The following is a 19,382-nucleotide window of genomic DNA, read 5'->3' as shown; positions in this document are numbered from 1 at the left end:
TTTAATTCTCTGTTTTTGTTGAGAGAGGTGGACTTTTTTTGTGTGTGTCTGTAGCTTGTGTTGTATTAAAATATAATGTGAGGTGTTTTTTGTCAAACCCCTGCACAAGTTACTTTTGCAGACTTTAATTGGAAGCCGCCACTAGGGGGCTATGTTATCCTCTTAAAAAAAAAAACCACACAACCACCTTCAACAAACAACACGATGACTCAAAAAGTCTCGTATCTTCATCATTTCTTTACTCTAAGTTCATACATAACACGTTACACGGTATCACCCCCTTTTAAACAATGAACAACAAAGCAAGTTCTTCTGGGATATGTAGTCCTGTTTCCCACATCATGTCCTGGCAACACGGCCTGAAATAACTACATTACCCTTAATGCAACGTGACCGGTGAACAGCTGACTGTTGACCGCCAGACATGCAACTGCAGTCTCACGAAGTGTTGGTGCAAAACTTCTTATAAACGTGGACACAGAGAGCTCTGGTGCAGATTTGTGTACGTGTGCAGCAGCATGTCTGAATATCCGACCTTCCAGTATGGCAAGTCTCGTTTCGATCAGGTAGCCAACTTCTTCTTTTTTTTTTTTTTTTTTTTAACTCGACTGTAACAGGAACTCTGCTGCTCCACATGTTCAGGCAGCAGTTTGTTTAATCGGTACATAAACAGGCCTTTACATATTTTAGTGTGACGTTTGGCATCTGCTGCACCTTGCAAACAGCCCACACTCAGCATGTCAACATGTTAGCGTTAATATTAATGTTTCTGGCTGCCGGTGGTGTCCCGCGACGGGCGATTTGTTAAATTCATGCCTCACACAGAGCAATATATTCACTGTTAAAATGAAACTAACACAGTGACTTTGGAAACTTGCCCTTTCTTTGTTTGTAGGCAGTTTGGACGTGATGGGGTAGTACAGTGGCGAAAGTGGCGAACGGGATTAAAATGCAAATACGTGAAACCGTGAACGCAGCGCGAGTTAAAATCCTAAGAGTTTTCTCTCTTTAAAATTATTTTAAATCAACTCCGACCAATGACAGTAACGGCCCAGAATCACACTAATTTAAAACTTTGAATTAGCTTTTCTCTCTGTTTAAGCTTTTTAGGTTTGATATGAATGGCATGGCATCCAAATACTACGTGGAACCGTGAACGCAGCACGAGGTAAACTCGGTCACCTGTCTTTAGTTAGTTTTAAACCAGCGGCTCAAACAACGATTCCGCCGATGCTAACGGCTTCATTACACAGAAATCTGCGACCCATCAGCTCATGTAAGAAAAGTTCTGTTTAAGTACAAGTGCAGCTAAAATTATTCGTAAATTAACAAAAAATGACAAGTGCGTTCGCAACAGTAAACTAAATCTTCTTTAATAATAAAAAAAACCAATAGAAAATATAACAGAGAAACAGTAAATAAATTACATAAATCACTAGATAATAAACAACATTAAAACATAGTTTCTTTCTTTTTTTTTTTTTTTAAAGTGAAACCTTCTTTGTTAAATCTACTCTTATGAATGTGGCATTTAGCCAAAATAATTATCAGCTTAATAATACTGCAGTGTTTAGACGTACTCACGGTGCTGACATGGAAACCAAACAACACATGTTCAGAACAATAAACACATTCAGGACGGACTGATCAGTAATGAAGGCGAGACCAAAACTAATGCACGTGACAAATAAAATTCAGCACTTAAACCACAGACAGTGAAGTTATGATCAATATCACTTTTAAAATGTAGTATGTATGTAGATGTAGAATATGTGTCAGGTCCAGATCAGGCCTTCAGTAAAGCAGCTGTTAGCCTTGGAGTAAACCAGTATCCGTTCCAACTGGTCAAGTTGGGATGGCACTGGTGAATAATAGAAATTAACAGATTTAGAGAACTATTCGCCCATCCATGTTTATACCAACCATCCATATGTTCAGGAAATCACAAGGCGCAGCAGTGAGTCAGATACCAGATTCTCATCCAAATTAGCAGTTAGTGTAATTAAACTCAAGTTGGGGAGAGATGGGGATGGGTGGCTTTCAAGGCTGCTGTATTTCCGAATTATTATTAATTATTCCTTATGCTCAGTAATGAATAAATGATGGAAAGGTATTTCTGGTACAGTCATTATAGAAATTAATTGCAAATGGTGTGACTGGATTCGGGTCCCTAAAAGATGCAGATAAGAAACAGTTTGTCAGAGGTATTAATGAGGAGGCTCCACCTGGTGTGTTAAAACAGCTGGCACGCTGTAATATCACTGTTTACTGCGTGACAGCTGGAATCTCTCTGACTCGCTCTGCTTGAAGAAACAGTCCAGGGTCTGGTTTGGCTGCCTGTGTTTGAGCAGAAAATAGACTTATTTTACCTGTGTAGAAACGGAAAAGTTGGATTTTTCTGAACTTTTTTCATCCCAGCTCAGGTGTTGCAGTGATTACATACTGAAAAGCCAAACTTTTAAAGACCACATAATGCTTCTCATAGCACTTGCTCTTGCTGGTAACAATGTTTAGATGACAGATAATGATATAAATGGCCATGTGGACAAAATTAATGTTTTATTTTCATTTAATGTGGCATTTAGGATAATATTTCTGTATTGTCTTTTTCTTTTAGAGCACATTTTTTGGCCGGTTCAGACACTTCCTGGATGTGATTGACCCCAGCACCCTCTTTGTGACAGAGGTACACAAACTTAATTATTACATTATTATTGGTCTGCTGGAAACTGAACTGAACCATCTTTTAATCTGTGTTTAGCTTGTATTTGTATTAGCAGTATTTATGTTTTTAGCAGCCTTTAACAAGAATCTAATCCGAAGTGGCTTCTCAGTAATGTTACATGAAACATCGTAGAGCCAGCATTTACTGAAGGAGGAACAGAGCGGAAACAAAGAAAGCATAATTGAACTGAACTGAAATGAATTGGCACTCGGTCATTTAAAATGTCCTCGACTTTGTTTTTAAAATAGTTTAATATGACAAATTTATTAACATACTCAGAGATCCTCTGTGTTGGGACACATCTGTGACCTTCTCTCTCTGAATGCTGGACCGCTCTGCCCATCGTAACATTTCCCCAGGTCGTGGTTGTGTTGTGGTAATTTTGCTCATGGAGTCATCAGTGCTCTGGTGCTCTGGGTAATGAAGCTGTTAGCGGGCTCTTTGGTGACAGTAATAGCAGCAGTAGCTCCTGGGATGTGACGAGGTGTGGACAAGTGGGGCAGCTGTACGCTCACACACGCACACACCTTGCACCCTACTGGGCCAGGCGTAGCCTGAACTTGCCCCTAATGACGAGAGTGGAACAGGGACGGACGTGATTTTACGTACAATCGCACACACACGACCTCACGTGCACACAGGCAAAATGCACACTTAGCATGGCACACAACTGCAGAGAAAAGAACCTGCGCGCACACACACAGATGGCAGGCTCATTAGAGCAAATTGGGCCACATGACCTCGTATTTTGCTCAGCATTAAGACAAGGATCACACCACAGAAAGCTGCTCATTACCTTTTAGCAAACTCATTTGTCAACTGAAAATCAGCATGAAAGTTTTAGTGAAACACAATTACTGCACATTGAGCCGTGTGGCTTAAATCGTGGAAGAGGAAAAAAACATCTCTTTGCTGATTAAAAATCTCTAGGAGAAACTGTCCTGACTTAACTTTTCAACTTAACTTTATCTTTCTTTTCTTTTCTTTTCTTTTCTTTTCTTTTCTTTTCTTTTTTTTTTTTTTTTTTCCAAATCAGAAACAGCTCCAGGAGTGCATTGAGCTGCTCAACCGTTTCAAACAAGGGACTCTGCCTCCAGGAGTGACAGATGCTCAGGTAAAGACTCAAAAACCTGAGCTGAGTTGTCAAACTCATTTAAGAGCAAGTGAGTGAGTCTTTGTGGTGGAAGCATGTTGATTGGCTAAGAGAAGAGAGGAAGAAGCAGGTCTCAGTGAAACGTTCACAATTCTTAAAAAAGCAAGGGCAGCTGTGTACATGCATTTTTACGTTATTTCCTTATGAAAGACAGTCATCAACTGACTTGTAGAAATACTTTCTAGACTGTTTAATACTTACAAAGTTGTTTTTTTTAATCTCTACAGCTTTGGCAGGCTCAGAAAATAAAGCAGGTATGTGTTTATCTTTCATTCACTTACCCTCTTAATCACAAACATAGAGACACACACACACACACACAAAGTACCATCATTATCTTTACCAGCTCTGGTTGTTGTGTCAGGGTGTCAGTGAAATAGCAAACAAAACTGACACTAGTCTTGGTGCTTCATCTCAAGGTTTACCTGTTTATACAACAAGCGTGTGACAAAGTGAACAGACGCATGGAGACACAACATTTAAAAAAAAGGCCTTAATGGTGAAAAGACCAGAATAAAAATAAAAACAACAACACACTGAAGCAGGCGAGTGGTTTAACTCCAGTGCCAATTAGCACCAAGTGCCAACTTTGAAAGAAGCCAGAGACTCTCACTGAACTGCAGGTGCAGTCGGTCACAGTGACAGAAACTTTTATTCAGTAATATGGAAACACCACAGCAACAGCTATATTTTTGAGTGTTATAATGCTAGAGTGTATGACATGTCCAAAAAACATAATTACTGTAATGAATTATGAATATGAAATGGAGTTGTGTACTTTTAAGCTTTTCTTAAAATGATCAACAGTTTACATATGTTCATGTAATGAGTTTCCCCTCATCCTTTTCTAAAATTTTGTTTCTAGGTTGTATTAAATGAAAAAATGTTAAACATGTTAGTGGATCTTCCCTGTTATGGACCATTTTACAGGACTATCCATGCCCTACGGGGCCAACTTTCCATATTCAGACACGATAGTGCCCTCATACGTGATACTTCACAATTTTAAGCCTGGCTCTCTGCTGAGCATCAGGAGGAAGCAGGATGCCTTCCGTTCCTCTCCAATCAGCAGATCTCATCACCACAGAAGCAGAAGGCAAAAGAGATTTCCATCTGTCTTATCTCATGGCAGAGAGGATACTGCACCAACAGAATGCTGAGACTTTGAAAAGCTTGCCCACACACAAAAAAAGAAAACATGTTCAAAAAAAAAAAAAATAAAGTCTGAAAAAGTAAAGATGAAAAGCTCATGAAGGTTTAATTCATCATGCAAGAGTGAGGTTATGCATCGGTGTCAGAGGCTTCAGCCCCTCAGACTCATCTGTGCTTATACTGTTGATTCTGGACATTTGATTACACAAACAAAAATCTATATAAATGTTTGATGATATATTTAAAATACTACTATTGGTGTTAAAAAAGAATAACGGTTAATCAGCGTTTACATTTATGACCAAATAGCCGCGTGTTGGCATACTGTCATTAGCATTATCCTGCATCTTGTTTAAACACACTAACATGCGTAACTGATCTGATTAACTAATGCTTTCAGAATATCCTTTAGTATAAAGTTATGAAACCTCAACAGTGAGTTGACTCTTATGTCAGCACAGCAAACACTGCCCCAAATAAAAACACAACTTTCCAAAGGCTCTTTGATCAAACGTTTCTGTGTCTGACACCTTGTTTTCAGTGGTTTCACTTTACATAAATGATATTAATCAGCTTCCAAGAACACATAAGACTTTCGGTCAGTTCTTAGCCTCGAAACAAAACTCTCCTCTAAATTCATTTGAACTCAACTAACCCAAATCATTCTGTACTCATTATCGTCTGATTCAAATCATTATGCTCTCATTACAGGCCATCATCCACCCTGACACGGGGGAGAAGATCCTCATGCCCTTTCGGATGTCAGGTACAGTAGCTTGGTGTGGAAGCCTTGGGTGAAGTGGGATCTAGGGGCTTGTTATGTGGTCCAACATGGAGGCGTCGTTCACCCTGGGAACTGTCACAGCTCAACAGGGCTCTTCAGGTTGTCTCAGGCCTGGAAAAGGTTAAACTCAGCTGGGCGCTGATTAAAATCTCTCTCCCATGGTGATGGAGAAGTTCTCAAGGCCTCTGAAGAAGCAAACACAAGTATTTTGGTCCAGTCTCAAAGTCTCACCTTTCTCATAAGGCGGCTTTGAAGTGTTAAGAGAGATGGTGGGAGAGAGAGCATGAATGAGGGAGGAGAAATGGAGGAGTAGATGGCAGTGATTAACATGTTAGGACCAACATACAACAAAGATCAGAAATATGGGGAATTATAACAGTTAAAAGAGGAGATAATAGAAATTTTAGGTCAAATTTTGACAGCAGATAATCATGAGTGTAAGATGGTAACAGTGATCATACCTACTCTGTCTTTTAATAGGTTTTATCCCATTTGGCACACCAGTGGTAAGGCTTTTTGTGCATACATATAAGTATATAGTCATCATATTTATTGTAACTTGTCCAAAGTTTATAAAAAAGAAGTTTATATTGTACACTTACATAAATATGTGTGTTTCGTCTTTGTGCAGGTTGTTGGCCTCCTTCTCCCGAATCAAACACTGGCGTCAACTGTCTTCTGGCAGGTGAATACCTCCATCTTGACAAGTTAAACTCACGCTGTCACAATACAAAGAAGACATGTCTTCACTTTCATTTCATTTATTTATTTATAAAGACAAAACACATTATTCAACATTTCTGTAAATGTTCCAGTATTCACCAGCCAGCCAATTTTCAACCGTGCTCCTGGCAAGAAGCTCTAAAACCAGTGAAGTGACAGGTTGAGAAATACAAACATATGACAGTAACACGCCAAAGTGACAACAATAGCAACAAAATTAGCATTTTGGAGTTAGTGCCACAAGCAGAAGCAATTCATTAACATTGATGCAATGATATAATAATGACATCCACGTTTCATCCACTTGACAATGTCTTATGTTTAACACATTAGCTAAATGCGGTTTTATTTCATATATTTGGCTTATTAGCAGTTTCCTCTAAATAAAATTTGGACATCATCAGTTGTCAAGCAGTCAGGTTCATGGAAAATCTGGTTTTAATTGGAAGAAAATAATAGAAATACATCCGCTGTGAGATAAAGTCTGCCGTTGTCTAGATATTTATGATTCAAATATCAAACCAAACTGAACTGAAGGCTTAATTACAAGCTTTTTCTGGAGCTTTCAGTAGTTTAATTCACTGAGGAAGGCTGTGGGATAAAAGCTAGTAAGTGAACCTTGAGTTCTTTTTATTATATTCCACTGTTTTATTACAGATGTGTTTTCCCAAGATCAAGAATAAACCTCTGGTTAAAGTAATTATGCAGAGGGATCACCTTTAATCAGACAAAGACATAACAATGCTGAAAATGCTAAATATAACACCTGTAATCACACAGAGTAATGCATCACTGACAGGTTCATCAGCATGTTTACTAACAAGCTCATCTTCTTTTGAATTACAGTGGTTAAACCAGAGTCACAATGCCTGCGTCAACTACTGTAACCGCAACGCCTCCAAGGTAACAGCATCTCTAATAAAGTGACAAAGTCCCATTTGGACAGAGACCATATGTGTAAACAGTTGTCAGTTGCTGAGCTACGTGAACTGTTGTCATATTGTTTTCTCACTTCTTCTTCACTTTCACTTTAGCCAGCTCCAGTTTCCAAATTCGTCCAGGGATACCTCGGAGCAGTGACTAGTGCAGTCTCCATTGCGGTGAGTTCCCTGTGACTCCACTGATTTGATGTCATCGCCCAGCAATAACTGAGTCGCTTATTAATCCATTACGTCAACGTTACGTCTTTCAAAGCAGGGGCAGACCAATATATCATATCTCTATATACCTGTCTATCTGTCTGGGTAGTCAGTTTGTGTGGTTGTCCTGCATATATGCCAAAGGTTCTGGGATTCAGCACAAAGTTTAAAGGTTTAATGGTTGTTTCCGACACTTTTCTGCCCTGACAAGAATGTTTTTCAGTGAAAAACCAAATGTTTTCAATTATTTTGACAGACAAATGGGGAAATTTAAAGAAGTTAAATATTAGCATATACCTTTGAATACAAGCCTTCAAAATACACTTATCAGTTAAGTGTTTTTTTTCTTACCTTTATGTAATCAAAGACTCAAATGTCAAAAGAGTATAATACACATTCACACACCTGCCTGACACAACCCTTAGTGTGGACATGGGGCTCAAACCGAGCCAATTACTGGTCCCGCTGGGCGCTCATCCGGCTGCTGCTCTCAGGCCTGACAACGGCAACAACCTCAAAAAAAAAAAAAAAAATCCTGGGGTGTGTGGAGGGCGGAATGACAGGCTGGGAGGGGGCCAGGAGCTCTCCAATTAAACGTCCGCTTTGGTGACGACCCCCCGCCGTGCTGGGGAGAGCCGGAGGCTGGAGTGGCATGGTGGTGTGTTATCAAAGAGCGCATAACCCCCTCGATTACAGCCCTCTAGTGTGTTCAAATACAGTGAAGTCCCTTATTTTATAATTTATTCACGGAGCCAGGAATTTTCTCCCATTTCTTAAAAAGTTTGCTCGCTTTTTATTTCATTGCTTTCTGTGCTGAAACCCAGTTTTATAGCCCTCTAAACCATCAGTTTATTAAAATAGTTATTCTAAATATTCTGTTTTTGTCATTGTAGCTAATACAGGGTACTTTTTACATTTTAATCCATTTTAAAAACAGAGCCTGATTTGTCTGTATCATGTGGATTTTAGGTTGGGTTGAATGTGTTAATCCAGAAAGCAAGCCGCTTCAGCCCAACCACCAGGCTTTTGGTGCAGAGGTTCATCCCCTTCCCAGCAGTGGGTGAGTTCAAAAAGCTCTGTGAAACACGTCCTTTGAACTATGTTAGTTTAAATTTGAGTGGTAGAGTTTGTCTGGCCTTGAACTAACTGAGCAGAATATGGTGACGAGATTTACTGCAGATTCAAGATAAACCTCCAAGGTGCTCTGCACAGCTGAGCGGTTTCTCTCATGCTGGTCGTCACCGTCCGTTCTCCTCTCTGCAGGCTTAGAGACGTTTTGTGACCTCGCTTTGTCAGTGATGTGTGGAGCCACAAAGCTGATTTTCATGCCTCTCACTCGCAAACACACAGTCACACCCAGGGGTATAGACCCGTGTCCCAGAATGCCCCAGGCTGCTGGCTCATAATTAAATTGTTTGTCTGCCCCCCTTCCTTACCATGGTGGTTCTTCTAATTAAATCAACAGGTTTCTACAGCGCAGCCTTTGCCTGGTAATTGGCTGCTCGTTAGAACTCTGCTGCCGCAAACAAATTGGATAATTACCCCTAAAGTGGCGTCTATGTCAAGGCCTCATTTACCTGATTTCTGTTCGTTCATTGTTGTTGCTGTTGTTGTTTTGGAAGCCCCATATAAAAGGTAATTAAAATGGCTAATTGAAGCGAGCGAAAGCAAAGTGCTGTTTGAATTTTCACCCGCTTGATTTTGTTTGCTTACTTAAGGCTAGATTTATTTGTAATAACCTAATCAAGCAGCGGCCTGTCATTCAATTAGATTATGAAGACCTTAACTGGAGGGAAAGCTGTGCTGCCAGAAATTTATGGGGACAATTAATTTATTGTCTTTTAAAAATATTTGTCATTATTTGTGATATTTAGGAAGTAATTATGCAAAAAGTTCTTGGATGCATTTCCATGAGTGTACCAGTAGTTATTAGATGATAATTAGAATGTACATAAATGTAATTATTTCAAATAATTGCAAATTACAGCCTCATATTTTAGCATTTAGCTGTACAGACTTTGCAATAATCAATTCAATTTTATAATTACTTCGACGCCTTTATCCATTTAATTACACACAGGTTTTTGAAATTTTGATCTGTTTGTTTTATTTGTTATTCCTTTCCAAAATCCTCTCTATCTGTCCCTCTGTTAATTGGTCTGCAAAAAAAAAAAATCCCTTGTAGGTAAAAAGAGCTATTTGTTCTATCAATTGAATTCCCCTCACAAAGCGACCCGCCTGCCCTGCAGCCCTTAGTAAAGATAAACCTGAACGCTGTTGTCTTAAATTAAAAAGGCTCGCGGCACCACCACTAAACTCTCTAAAATGAGTTTTTCTTATTCCTATTAGAGTCAAGGAGAAAGGATCATCTACATTAACATACATTTGTGTTCATTTTGCCTCTCGTGAATAAATCTCGGGGGAACAACACTGCTGTTTGTTGACCTATCAGTCACCTTGGTTACGTTGTCTGTCGCTGATTCGACTGTTGCTTGAGTCAAACTCACACACACAGAGGGCGTGGCATTTAGTTTTGTGGATCATGACACACAATAGTGACGTACTACATTTTGACGTTTTCAGTGAGTAAAGCAAGCAGCAGTAGCTCAGTGGCAGTCGTAGGTATCAGCTCTGCGAGATTTTCATTACACCGTCATCATGTTAACTTACTAACTCATGGTGGTACAAGTCAGGGGATCAGAGTTAGAGGACTTGATCCTCTGGGGACAACAAACGTCTAAAACTTTATGGGAAACCATTTAATAGACAGTTCAGCCTGGACCCAAGAGGTGGACCATTCATCCAACCATCAGACCAACATTACTTTGTGATTTCAGCATGACAATTAAGCTGTCAAACCCATTTTCTCACGGTTACGGAATAATTATTTTGCCAACTCAGTATATTGCCAGAACATCTTGTCGTGATGTTTGAATAATTATTTCATGATCACGGGAAACTTGTGATGTTAAGATCATGAAATTCTGAAATTATTCTCTGGGACAAAAAGACCTATGCATCCTCAGTCCTTCCATAAAATCCAAATTCAATCAGTCTGATGATGCTACAATTTAAGCCATTCAAGATCACCCCCCTCATCCTTTTAATACCTACCACAGTACCCCTGAGCAAGAAACACAACAACTTCTGGCCCAGTGGTGCTGTACAAGCTGCCTTATCCTGCACCCAACGGTGAAAAGGGGTGAAAAGACAATATGCTCATTTGAGAAATAATAAAAAATGTCAACTTCACTTTCATCTTTAAAAATGTTTTCACCTCTCCACAGCGAGTGCAAACGTCTGTAACGTGGTGCTCATGAGACACTCTGAGCTGTCGGAGGGCATCAGTGTGCTCGACAACAACGGGATCGTGGTGGGAACATCCAAAGTAGCTGCCAGGCATGTATGTTGATTTTCTCTGAAAATGCATTACCTGGTAACATGCACTGTTTTCTTATTGTTCCTCAAAAGCACTTTAATGTTTTAAATGAACCAGTGTAAGTTATAATGTTTTAAGTATGAGCATAGCTGAAATTATTGAGTTTTTTCCTCAAAAAAAAAAATAAAAACAAACGACAGGCACTTCTGGAGACAGCCCTGACCAGAGTGGTTCTACCCATGCCAATCCTGGTGCTCCCTCCCATGATCATGGCTGTACTGGAAAAGTAAGAAACTCTTTATCACTTAATTTTAATCAGGCAATAATCAGTTATTTTTCTGCAAACTGAATGAGACTTTACCAAAAAACAATATTAGGATTCAACCAATAAATCGTATGATATTAGCTTATTATATTGGTGATGTTGATGTATATGTCAGCTGGCAATAACGAGTTAAATGGTTCTATTCTTAATGGTCTTAATACTTTTAAAAAGCAATGTTTGTTTGTTAAATGTTTCTGTAGGTGGCAGCCTTTTTATCCATTTACCCATTTACCATTTTTGGTGTTCTCCTATAAAACAAGTCAAGTCACAACTGGAAATGACCCCCAGTTAAGTGACATGTAAGAAATTAATAATAGAACTGTCTAAAATTTTTGTCAAAAAATGAAAATCTCAACTTCACAGATTCCTTTGTCCTCAGAGCTGCTATTGTTTGATAAGCCCACAGTCATTGAACCTATTCCACCACGGAGATTCAGTGTTGTGTGATATGACTGTAATGATGTCTTAATGATGCAATGTGTTTCTATGGACGCTCTGCGTTCGATGGCCTGACTGCGCCTGCGGTGTGCCGAGGAATGCAGCCATCTTTGTAAATCCCTGACAGCACTTGTCCCGACTGCTCCGAGCAGGCGGGCTCAGACAGCGGAGCCAGCTGCCCAGGTGTGTTTGGGATTCCTGGCAGCGGAATGACTGAGCGAGAGGAGAGAGAGGGAGAGTGTGTGAGAGAGCAAAGGGGCTGTGAGGTTGACAGCGGTTGCAGGTGAGTAGTGCTCAGCTATCCTCTCTGTCAGCTCGCCTTCACTGGCTCTCAATGGAGCGAGAACAAGGGGACAGAGATGAGTCGCTGGGCGGCCCCTCAATGATGGATTACACTGCTGAGAGCAGATTTAGCACAGTGACAGCAGGTACTGTCCAGGTTACAGACCCATGAGTGTATTGAAAACACTGATTTGTTTTCAGTTTTTTTTTTATGCCTACAGAACTGAACTAAAACTACTATTATGATTGGATTGGATTATGATGATGTTTTTTTTTTTTCATAATTATTCAGCGACATGTTTTTTTCTATCTTTGACACAACACAAGTCACCATGAATATTCTATTGATTGGTTTGTTCGTGGCGACAGAGAGACACAGTCAGAGGTTCATGTAAACAGACCTGAGTAAGACCTCAGCCAGAACATGGCCACTCGCCAGGTTATTGAGAGCACGTGAATGCGTCATTGATTTGAGATAAAATCAAGTTTTTCACTTGATTTGAAGGTTCTCAAACTTACGCTTGTGTCCAAACCTTCCCTCCCTCATAACTCGCATCTCACATACCTCACAACTTGACTTCTCTCTTTGTAATCCAGTTCCCTAAAATGTGTATCTGCACATTTGTGTGTATATGAATGTGTGTGTAGCCTAATTAAACCATGGCAGCCATATGTGTTAATGAGCTCCCTCATTAGGCAGTAGCTCTCCTCGTTAGGGGGAGAGGCGTCACTGGTGGAGGAGCGATGGAGCGGCTCTTTCTCAAGCTCCTGCTGAGTTCGCTGTCCCACACACTGAAGAAGGGGATTATCCTACGGAGGGCAGCAAGGGAGGAGAAATACAGACTGAGACGAGAAAATATATTTCTGGAGATAGAGCTATGTAAAAGCCCTTAAAAAATCTGTCTCTTCAGATAGAGAATACATAGCTTTTGCAATTGGTGTGTTTCTGAAGGGAGTTTGTAAGGGATTATACAGAAAAACAGTTATTTTACCAAATGACAATATAAAATTCTAAATAAATGGAAATAAAAACAAAACTGCTTTTATAATCTCTTCAAGCAAACATTTAACTCTAAACTTTGTGGTTTTGAATTTGAGAAAATATGGGATTTTAGATGGTTGTCAAATCCTGGGCAACAGATTCAGGTGAAATGTTGCTGAGTAAAAAACTTTCTTGCACACCGAACTAACTCTGTGATATTTAGGAGAGGAGATATAGTTTGGTTTTACAGTGTAATGGTGTGTTTCATTGATAGCTGAGTCTGTCATGTAGTAGCCATGTAGAGCTGTTCACTTGTGGATCCGAGGAATGTGTCACTCCCACAACGTAACTAAGACCTCGTCTACCTAACTTCAGACCATGAGCAAGAACCTTATTTTCCAAAACCTAAAACTGGCTTTGCTTGAATTGTCAGGTTTCTCTCTTTATAATTATTTTGTGTTTGAACTTTTTTTTTTTTTTTTTACTTTAGCTCCCGAAGGCTTTAATTTTAATTGATGATTGCTCTAGAAAATTACATTAAATGCTATAATTCCTCCACCTCTTGAATGAGCACAGGTATTTTTGAATGGATGGTTTATTTGTTCACATATTTTGTGTCTGAGATCATATTGTTTTTCTAACGTGTTGAATAAATTTACTGTTTACATTCACATACATGTCTTCACCATACCACCTGTCAGTCCAGTACATTTACTGTAAGGTGGATAAAGTGACAGTGCTTCCTTCTCTGTGTCCAATCAGGCTCCCTCTCCTGCAGAGACAGAGGAGGCTTGTCCTGCCCATCCACAGTCTGGTGTGTCTCGCTGCCTTTGGCCTGGCTCTGCCTCTCGCCATCAGTCTCTTCCCACAGATGTCCGAGGTACTTCACCCCAAAAACTTTCTTCTGTGCTGAGGAATAGGTCTTTCCTCTTAAATCCAGTCATTTAACAGTGCTTTCTAACACTGAAGTTACTCTGTGAGATTGTTTTTTTTTTGTCTCCATTTTTGGTCTCAAGTGATCTTTGCTTCAGACAGTGCTTCTGCTCTATAATAATAGAATCTAATGTCAGTAAAACAAATGTCAGCATTTTCTATTTCTGATTTTTTTTTTTCATCTGAGTAGTTTCACTTTTGTGTGTCACTTTTTTTCTTCTTTTGTCCTGCTCTACTGTCTGCACCTACTCATGCTAGCTGTGGAGTTTGTTCTTTGATACAATACAAACAACCGGCTGTTGCTTTAAAATAAGAGCAGCACAAAGACGTGATATCAAATGTCTTGGATTACCACAATGAATTGCTTTCAAAGCCCCACGTGGCTTACAATGGTGATGCTCAGAGAAAGATCAGTCAGATAAAAACTGATTTAACTTAGCAAATACCAGGGTCAACATCATATCTACTGATAGCAAAAGCTCCTTTTGTTCATTTTTGTTTTTGCCTCTTTAGATTCCGACTGTACTGAATATCTGCTCAGCGCAGATCTGCCATGACTCAGTTTCAGTGACTGATGTTGATGACCGGAGTCTCCTGACCTCTTTAACGTTTCCCATTGAGCTTAACAGAGGCTCTCTCCTAATGAGGCGTAGCCCTCTGAGACATAACCTGCTCTGTTATGATCTGCCCAGAGTCTCCCTTCAGTCACCGATGCCGTCCAGGCTAGCAGGCTGAGATCTAACTTTAGCTTTATTGGCTCAGTATGTGTCGTTCTACTCATTAAATGGCTAAGGCATGATGTTGTTTTTCACTACATCTCTCTCTTTGTCTTCTGTCTGCCAAATGACACGCTGACACAAGCCAACCAGCTCTGGCTTTAAAATGTTTAGGATTTAATTACCACTGGAAATAGCTCAGACAGCCATATGGCAAAAAACTTCAGACATATGTGCCGCCAACAGTCCTGTGAAAAGCTGCCTCCCGTTCCACAGTGGGGCCTGTTTTTCTCTCACAAGTCCTTTTTGCACTTTCGCAAGGATAGCAGATGAAAAAAAAAAAAAAAAAAAGAACTCCCCAAAAAGCAACATGAATGCCCCGCTCTCCTGGACCCCCCGCCTACTCAATTCGTCCCACTTCCCCATTTCACACCTACCAAGATGTCTGATTAGGATTCTGCCTCCAGCTCTAACAGCCATCTGTCTCTGGTTCAAATATTAGGAGATACAAACCTCAAATTAGACTTTAATCTGCCAAATTGGCTCTTTTTGCACATTAACAGTAAATACAGAACATTTAAATCCTTTAAGAATTATTTAGTTACAAATGAAACCGTTTTAAATCTGTAAGTACAGGTTCATGTAGATGACCACGGACGCATGTTCAGCGTTCACATATTGTTCGGAATGTAAACTTGTTATATCCGATAGCTTGTGCCAAATATTTCCACTTGCACTGTTGACCTTTTTGTTCTGCTTTGATTCCCACAGATCAGCGTGAATCAGTTAGAGCCGGAGATCGCCATGGCAACAGATTGTAAGACTGTGACATACAATAAAGGCCTGTGAGTGATCTCTACAGTCCGACACACGAAGACAGGACCTGCTGCTCGGCAGGGTTCACCCTGCCAGAGCATGAATTATGGTAAATTTGGCTGCATTAGCCACAGAGGATTTAGCATACGTTTACAGAGGACACTAGTTCATGTTGGGAATACATGTTGTTTACACCAAGACGCTGGTTGTTAATTAAGAAGTAACACATGATGACATATTGTGATAGCGCACGTCGTGACACCTCAGGAAGCATTATCATGGTTTTAACATGGACACTTACCAAGGAAATAATGTCAAATAACTGAGGCACTCAGATCTGAGAATCTAGAGTGTGCTATGTTATCAGCAGGGGGAGGGTTAGGAGTAGGGTTAGGGTTAACCCTAACCCTTAGCAGCCTGGTCAGGATGGTTAGCTGAGCTAACCCACGAGCTTGTCTGGTTTGTCGCATTTTTTCTTTCTCTTCCTTTTTCACAGTGAACAATCACTTAGAGACTAGACATTAATTTTAATAAGCATGACGGAAATCAGTGGATTAAAACAGGAGCAGGACACCTCTGAATGGTTGTAGTAATTACTGTGAATGAAATCAGGATCATTGACTGAAATGTATTTTTATGAATGTTGAGTTTTGTTTTTCATTTTTATTTTATAGATTTCAGACATTCCTAACCTTTCTTGCTCTTGACCCCAGAACATGAGGCAATACACAGTCTCCTTGTCATAGGTTGCATTCTGTATGTAACATGTAAGCTGTTCAATCAAAGTGATTTTCACCTCTCAGATCGCTTCCTGGGGGTAAAACTTCAGTATTACACAAGGAAGAAGTAAAGTTGAAAGAAAAGTAAGAAAAAAGTCCTGAATCCTGAATCTGATTTAGAAATTCTGAAATAGAAATTCTACCCAAGATGTTTTTGTAAAATATTTTTAGCAAGATATCAGATAAGTTAGTGAAGTATCACTTTACTATCATGTTGCATAATTTAAAGTTTATGGAGCAAACTTTGAATTTAGGAACTGAGTTAAGTTTTACAACAGATCAGATGCTTTGAATTCATACAATTAATTCGTTAAAACTAAATGAGAGATCTTTTACTTTTGCTTCCAACTCAGATAAAGTGCATTTACTCTTTAAAATTACTTTTGTACTTTGAATACCTCAAATACACAAATATTTTTAAGTCTTAACCTATATTTTTGTCCTAGAAATGTTCAGAGAAAGTACAATTTTAAAAATACTGCTGTGTCTTTGTGTATGTATCTGTCCTTGATTTATATAAACTCTCTGTCTCCAAGTATTATCTTTTGTCATGATCTGTATGATTAGCATGTTTGCCCGGTTGCTGGGGGAACGCAGCATGGTAGGCTGCAATGCAGCGCAATTCGACAAGAAGCCACATGCAGGATCAGTGGAAGGTGCTGAGTGCAAGTTGTGGCACATAATTCAGGTGAGACAAATAAAAACATATTTATTTTATTATTTTTATGGTTTCTTGCACAATCAGTTATGAGCATCACATTGAATTATGTCTGAAGGATTTCACTCTATAATCCTCTTAGTTTCAGGGAATTGTTATCTGGTTTCCATTAACCAGAACCATGTTTCAGCAATTTAGCACATAATCAAATAATAGTCCACATGAATTCAGTTTTAATACCAAAAAAGACCCGTTTTGTAAAGATGATTTGTGCATTATTTTGTATAAAACGACACATGACACTCAAGACATTTTAAATTTCTATCCAACTTTGTATTTTGGTAAAATAAATCTTATCTGTAGCGCACTGAATTTCAACTGTTAATATATAAAGAATTGTATGCAAATCTCTCAAATTAGATAATTTCAGTAATGAGCAGAACTTTCATTTCCCAAAAAAGACTGTTAAAATGAGTCTTTCAATAATTGGGTTGTGTTATTTGTAATTCACTGTGTTTACTGCCGCTCGACTGAAACTGATGCAATGTGACAACTGTGACTACACCGCATGATTTATCACTCAACATGCAATTTTATAACCAACAATAAAACACAGGTAATTTATGGTGTTAGTTGAAAAAAAAAAAGGCTTCAGTCATCCTGCAGAAAACAAGCAATCAAAGAATAATGATGAAACCAGCCGTCGTGTTTCGCTTCAGTTTTCCAACACCTTTGCAGCAGCAGGGATCTGTCAGCTCCTTCCCCCACCTCGCAGCACTCTGCTCCTCTAGAGAGATGCTTGTTTTTCACAGCAGATTCCTGCTCTCATCTTGAACTCTTCTCTCTGCTGACTCAGGCGACATGAGACGCAGCATTTAGGGAGACGGGCGTGATTTTCCAATTAATTGTTTTCCTAGCAGACAAGTGAGGGGCACAGCTCGCGTTAATCGTGCTGACCTTTTACCTAACCAAGATGTGATTGGCCTTAACCACACCTGCTTGTTGAGAAGATGGTTTTTGAGCTTTACCTGTGCTGCTGTATTGGTTAAAATGCACCTTTGATTATGTTTATTTGGACAATAAGGAATGCTGAATCTCTTTTACCATGTATTTGCACCTGCGGTGAGTATAGGATGTCCTGGAAACTCAAAACAAGGCATGTGGCCCCTTTAGCAACTGCAGATGTCTGACGTATTGTGCGCCTTTGTAAGAAGGTGAGACTGCTGCAGCATATTTTACTTGTCTGCCTCCCGTCTTTTCTTTGCTGTCTCTCTCCCTCTTAACTTACAAAACATCAGGGTCAGACGTCAGGCCTTGTCTCTAAAGACTCGGGGTCACAGGAGGAGATTCCTTCCGTTTCTCTTGACAGGTGATTATTGAGGCGGTTGGTGAAAGGGGTGCTGCACAATAGTAACTACTTTCCCTCTTTTTTTTCCAGAAGTTGGATCCTTTGGATGGGAATTATCTCTGTGTCCCCCTCCTACTGGAATTCAGAGGAAATACCGGCTGATAAGTAACACACCTGACACCTGTGCAACTGTCCTACAACATTCCTAACACCTAGCAGAACCCTCCTAAGGGTTTCTTTTTTTACATACTTTTGGGGTGTCCTAAAACAAATTTATACTATTCAAATTTTCCTGTTTTTTGGATTGAGGGACATTTTTCAGCTCCAGTTTACAGCATAAAACAACCTGAAAATGGAAAATCCTTCTTGGGTTGAACTGTTGACCACTTCATGTGCCACGGAGGCCTGAATGTCTGCAGGTTTTCATTCCAATCAAACACTGCAGCAGCATGTTTCACACTGATTTGCACAAGCAACTTCAGCCGGAGAGGAGGAACTAATGAGTGGAACCTGCAGCTGTAATGGCTGGTTGGAATGAAAACCTGCAGGCTGTTGAGTCTGGTTGACATGCTGTTAAAAAAAAAAACGTACCTGAATTTCCCATCAGAGAAATAGCTTTTGTTTTTATTTCTAAAACATCTTTTTGTAATTACATGTTCTGCTTGAAAAGTATGTTCTCATATATGTTTTATACGACACACTGCGCTTAATGAAATCTGCAGACATTCAACAAATGGAGATGTCATCCGTCAGTGACAAATGTGGCATGGCAGACAAAGCACATAGCTGTGAACTTGCTTTTATTATGTGGCACAACTAGCCCCTAACACCAGGGGTCTCTGCAGCTTCTCATCTGTCCCAGAGTCATGCACAGCTGACCATGAATCGCCTCTCTGTGGAGAATCTTCATTAGGAACCATAACAGAGCGCTGGAATGGCTCTCAAGTCACAAAAGTTGAAATCATGCAGAGACTGACAGATTTGGATCTTTTCTTTGACACGTGGTTCATTTCCTGTTTTGTTCCTCTGGCCAGTCACCAGCCTCTTCTC

The 19,382-nt window shown here is 39.7% G+C and overlaps 1 protein-coding gene across 3 annotated transcripts; it reads left to right on the top strand.

Moving 5' to 3' along the window:
- Positions 1–409: 409 nt before the first annotated feature.
- Positions 410–16,856, top strand: sfxn5a (sideroflexin 5a). 3 transcript variants are annotated; one of them, XR_005896259.1, is made up of 14 exons: positions 410–566; positions 2,618–2,686; positions 3,762–3,839; positions 4,106–4,132; positions 5,742–5,796; positions 6,295–6,320; positions 6,446–6,499; positions 7,384–7,440; positions 7,572–7,637; positions 8,646–8,736; positions 10,964–11,079; positions 11,256–12,001; positions 13,845–13,962; positions 15,503–15,523. XR_005896259.1 is itself a non-coding variant. In XM_041061396.1 (14 exons), the coding sequence occupies exons 1-14, from the start codon at positions 519–521 to the stop codon at positions 15,578–15,580; spliced, it is 969 nt and encodes a 322-aa protein (XP_040917330.1). In that variant the 5' UTR covers positions 410–518; the 3' UTR covers positions 15,581–16,856. The 3 variants fall into 3 exon arrangements, 1 of the variants encoding a protein (XP_040917330.1); XR_005896260.1 differs by having other exon boundaries at positions 11,256–12,101; XM_041061396.1 differs by having other exon boundaries at positions 11,256–11,341; positions 15,503–16,856.
- Positions 16,857–19,382: the final 2,526 nt, after the last annotated feature.

Source organism: Toxotes jaculatrix, chromosome 17 (assembly GCF_017976425.1).
Source record: "Toxotes jaculatrix isolate fToxJac2 chromosome 17, fToxJac2.pri, whole genome shotgun sequence".
NCBI classification, from domain to species: domain Eukaryota; kingdom Metazoa; phylum Chordata; class Actinopteri; family Toxotidae; genus Toxotes; species Toxotes jaculatrix.
This window is presented reverse-complemented; position numbering and strand designations above follow the sequence as displayed.

Bases quoted from the DNA above. Each gene is read 5' to 3' on its own strand.
- sfxn5a (XM_041061396.1), top strand. From the start codon at position 519: ATGTCTGAATATCCGACCTTCCAGTATGGCAAGTCTCGTTTCGATCAG. The intron at 4,133-5,741 runs GTATGTGTTTAT...CTCTCATTACAG, and splicing joins AGGCTCAGAAAATAAAGCAG to GCCATCATCCACCCTGACAC. The intron at 5,797-6,294 runs GTACAGTAGCTT...GTCTTTTAATAG, and splicing joins CATGCCCTTTCGGATGTCAG to GTTTTATCCCATTTGGCACA.